Here is a 3,012-nt window from a genome sequence, read left to right as displayed (position 1 = left end):
TGATCTCTTGTCCTGTACATTGCGTGTCTCCGCCCCTCTAGGTGATCTCTGCCCCGTACATTGCGTGTCTCCGCCCCTCTAGGTGATCTCTTGTCCCGTACATTGTGTGTCTCCGCCCCTCTAGGTGATCTCTTGTCCTGTACATTGCGTGTCTCCGCCCCTCCAGGTGATCTCTTGTCCCGTACATTGTGTGTCTCCGCCCCTCCAGGTGATCTCTTGTCCCGTACATTGTGTGTCTCCGCCCCTCTAGGTGATCTCTTGCCCCGTACATTGCGTGTCTCCGCCCCTCTAGGTGATCTCTTGTCCCGTACATTGCGTGTCTCCGCCTCTCCAGGTGATCTCTTGCCCCGTACATTGTGTGTCTCCGCCCCTCTAGGTGATCTCTTGTCCCGTACATTGTGTGTCTCCGCCCCTCTAGGTGATCTCTTGTCCTGTACATTGCGTGTCTCCGCCCCTCCAGGTGATCTCTTGCCCCGTACATTGCGTGTCTCCGCCCCTCCAGGTGATCTTTTGTCCCGTACATTGCGTGTCTCCGCCCCTCCAGGTGATCTCTTGTCCCGTACATTGCGTGTCTCCGCCCCTCCAGGTGATCTCTTGCCCCGTACATTGCGTGTCTCCGCCCCTCCAGGTGATCTCTTGTCCCGTACATTGCGTGTCTCCGCCCCTCTAGGCGATCTCTTGTCCTGTACATTGCGTGTCTCCGCCCCTCTAGGTGATCTCTTGTCTCGTACATTGCGTGTCTCCGCCCCTCCAGGTGATCTCTTGTCCCGTACATTGTGTGTCTCCGCCCCTCTAGGTGATCTCTTGTCCCGTACATTGCGTGTCTCCGCCCCTCCAGGTGATCTCTTGTCCCGTACATTGCGTGTCTCCGCCCCTCTAGGTGATCTCTTCCCCCGTACATTGCGTGTCTCCGCCCCTCTAGGTGATCTCTTGTCCCGTACATTGTGTGTCTCCGCCCCTCTAGGTGATCTCTTGTCCCGTACATTGTGTGTCTCTGCCCCTCCAGGTGATCTCTTGTCCCGTACATTGCGTGTCTCCGCCCCTCCAGGTGATCTCTTGTCCCGTACATTGCGTGTCTCCGCCCCTACAGGTGTTCTCTTGCCCCGTACATTGTGTGTCTCCGCCCCTCCAGGTGATCTCTTGTCCCGTACATTGCGTGTCTCCGCCCCTACAGGTGTTCTCTTGCCCCGTACATTGTGTGTCTCCGCCCCTCCAGGTGATCTCTTGCCCCGTACATTGTGTGTCTCCGCCCCTCTAGGTGATCTCTTGCCCCGTACATTGCGTGTCTCCGCCCCTCTAGGTGATTTCTTGTCCTGTACATTGTGTGTCTCCGCCCCTCTAGGTGATCTCTTGTCCTGTACATTGCGTGTCTCCGCCCCTCCAGGTGATCTCTTGTCCCGTACATTGTGTGTCTCCGCCCCTCTAGGTGATCTCTTGTCCCGTACATTGCGTGTCTCCGCCCCTCTAGGTGATCTCTTGTCCTGTACATTGCGTGTCTCCGCCCCTCTAGGTGATCTCTTGCCCCGTACATTGCGTGTCTCCGCCCTCCCAGGTGATCTCTTGTCCCGTACATTGTGTGTCTCCGCCCCTCCAAGTGATCCGCCCCTCTATGATGATGTCTCCAGTAAAGTTTTTCTCTTCTCCCCTGCAGGTGGTAAACTTGCAGTACAGTGAAGTCCAGGACCGGGTCATGCTCACCGGCCGTCACATGGTGCGGGACGTCAGCTGCAAAAACTGCAACAGCAAGCTGGGCTGGATCTACGAATTCGCCACGGAGGACAGCCAGCGCTACAAAGAGGGGCGTGTCATCCTGGAGCGCGCTCTGGTGCGGGAGAGCGAAGGGTTCGAGGAACACGTCCCGTCCGACAATTCCTGAAGTGATTGTCCCGCCTTCTTTTCAAAACTCTCTGCGACTTCTTTACATTATAAACTGTCACCTCCTCCTCCGAGGAACTGAGAAAGGCCTGCTCAATTATTTCACCTTTTATTTAGTTTCACCCCAATAACCGGGGGGGCCCCTCAATCCCCGGGGGGGTCCTCATCCCTGGGGGCCCCCTAATCCCCGGGGGCCCCTCCCCTCTCTGCCAATCTGGCAAATGCCTTATAATATTGATTGTTTGATTTGTAATCATTTCCTGCCCTCCGTAGTCTTTGTGTCGATCGCTCGATCCCTTCGTTGTTCTCCTGTCAGCAGCCTCTTATCATACGGATCAGCTTGTAATGCCGCATTTTCAGGGTCCGGTGTTCTGCGGGAGCTTGTGCTGGTCAGCGCCTCATAGAGCAAAGCTGGGGCTCCACCCACTTGCCCCGCCCCCCTCGCCATCTCCCGGGTGTGCCGCAGTGTGGATTTCTATCAGCAAAAAGAAAAGAGAGAAAAATTCTTTATATTGAAATGCAGTTTGTTTCATAGAAGTGATTGTAGAATCTCTCAGTAGTCGTGTAATAAAATAATTCTCTGGTGTCACCTTTTCTGGATGTGTGTCATTTTTCATGTGCGGGGACACCGTGTCCTGAAAGTGACCGGAAACCGATTCCCCCCGCCCCCCCTTCCGGACGACACCAAATGTAACACACCTGAGACCTTGTAACACTAACGAGTCACATGACACCGGGGGAGGGGAAAATGGCTAATTGGGCCCAATTTGGAGATTTTCACTTAGGGGGTGTCCTGACTTTTGTTGCCAGCGGTTTAGACATTAATGGCTGTGTGTTGAGTTATTTGTAATACAAGCTGTATAGAGAGTAGAGAGAGTCATTTCTTCAGGGTTGTCGCATGAAAAGATACAAGAAATGTCACTGAGGGGTGTACTTACTTTTGTCGCATACTGTAGTGCCCACTGTCATATCCCCCACACTCCTCTACTGTGTACATACTGCCCACCTTCACAGGAGAGGAGTGCAGAGGGTATGACGGTGGCTGGTATGTACAGGAGAGGAGTGTGTGACAGGGGCACTGTGTACAGGAGAGGAGTGGGGAGGGTATGACGGGGGGGCACTGTGTACAGGAGAGGA

General features: G+C 54.5%; 1 protein-coding gene across 1 annotated transcript; it reads left to right on the top strand.

Annotated features, from left to right (window-relative positions):
• The first annotated feature begins 1,600 nt into the window (after nt 1–1,600).
• YPEL5 (yippee like 5) lies at nt 1,601–2,464 on the top strand. The gene has a single exon (XM_040334867.1). It carries the CDS (start codon nt 1,610–1,612, stop codon nt 1,874–1,876), a length of 267 nt encoding a protein of 88 aa, XP_040190801.1. The 5' UTR covers nt 1,601–1,609; the 3' UTR covers nt 1,877–2,464.
• Nucleotides 2,465–3,012: the final 548 nt, after the last annotated feature.

This window comes from Rana temporaria, unplaced genomic scaffold (assembly GCF_905171775.1).
Source record: "Rana temporaria unplaced genomic scaffold, aRanTem1.1, whole genome shotgun sequence".
Classification (NCBI taxonomy): Eukaryota; Metazoa; Chordata; class Amphibia; order Anura; family Ranidae; genus Rana; species Rana temporaria.
The sequence above is the reverse complement of the archived record's forward strand: the minus strand, read 5'-3'. Positions and strand labels throughout refer to the sequence as shown.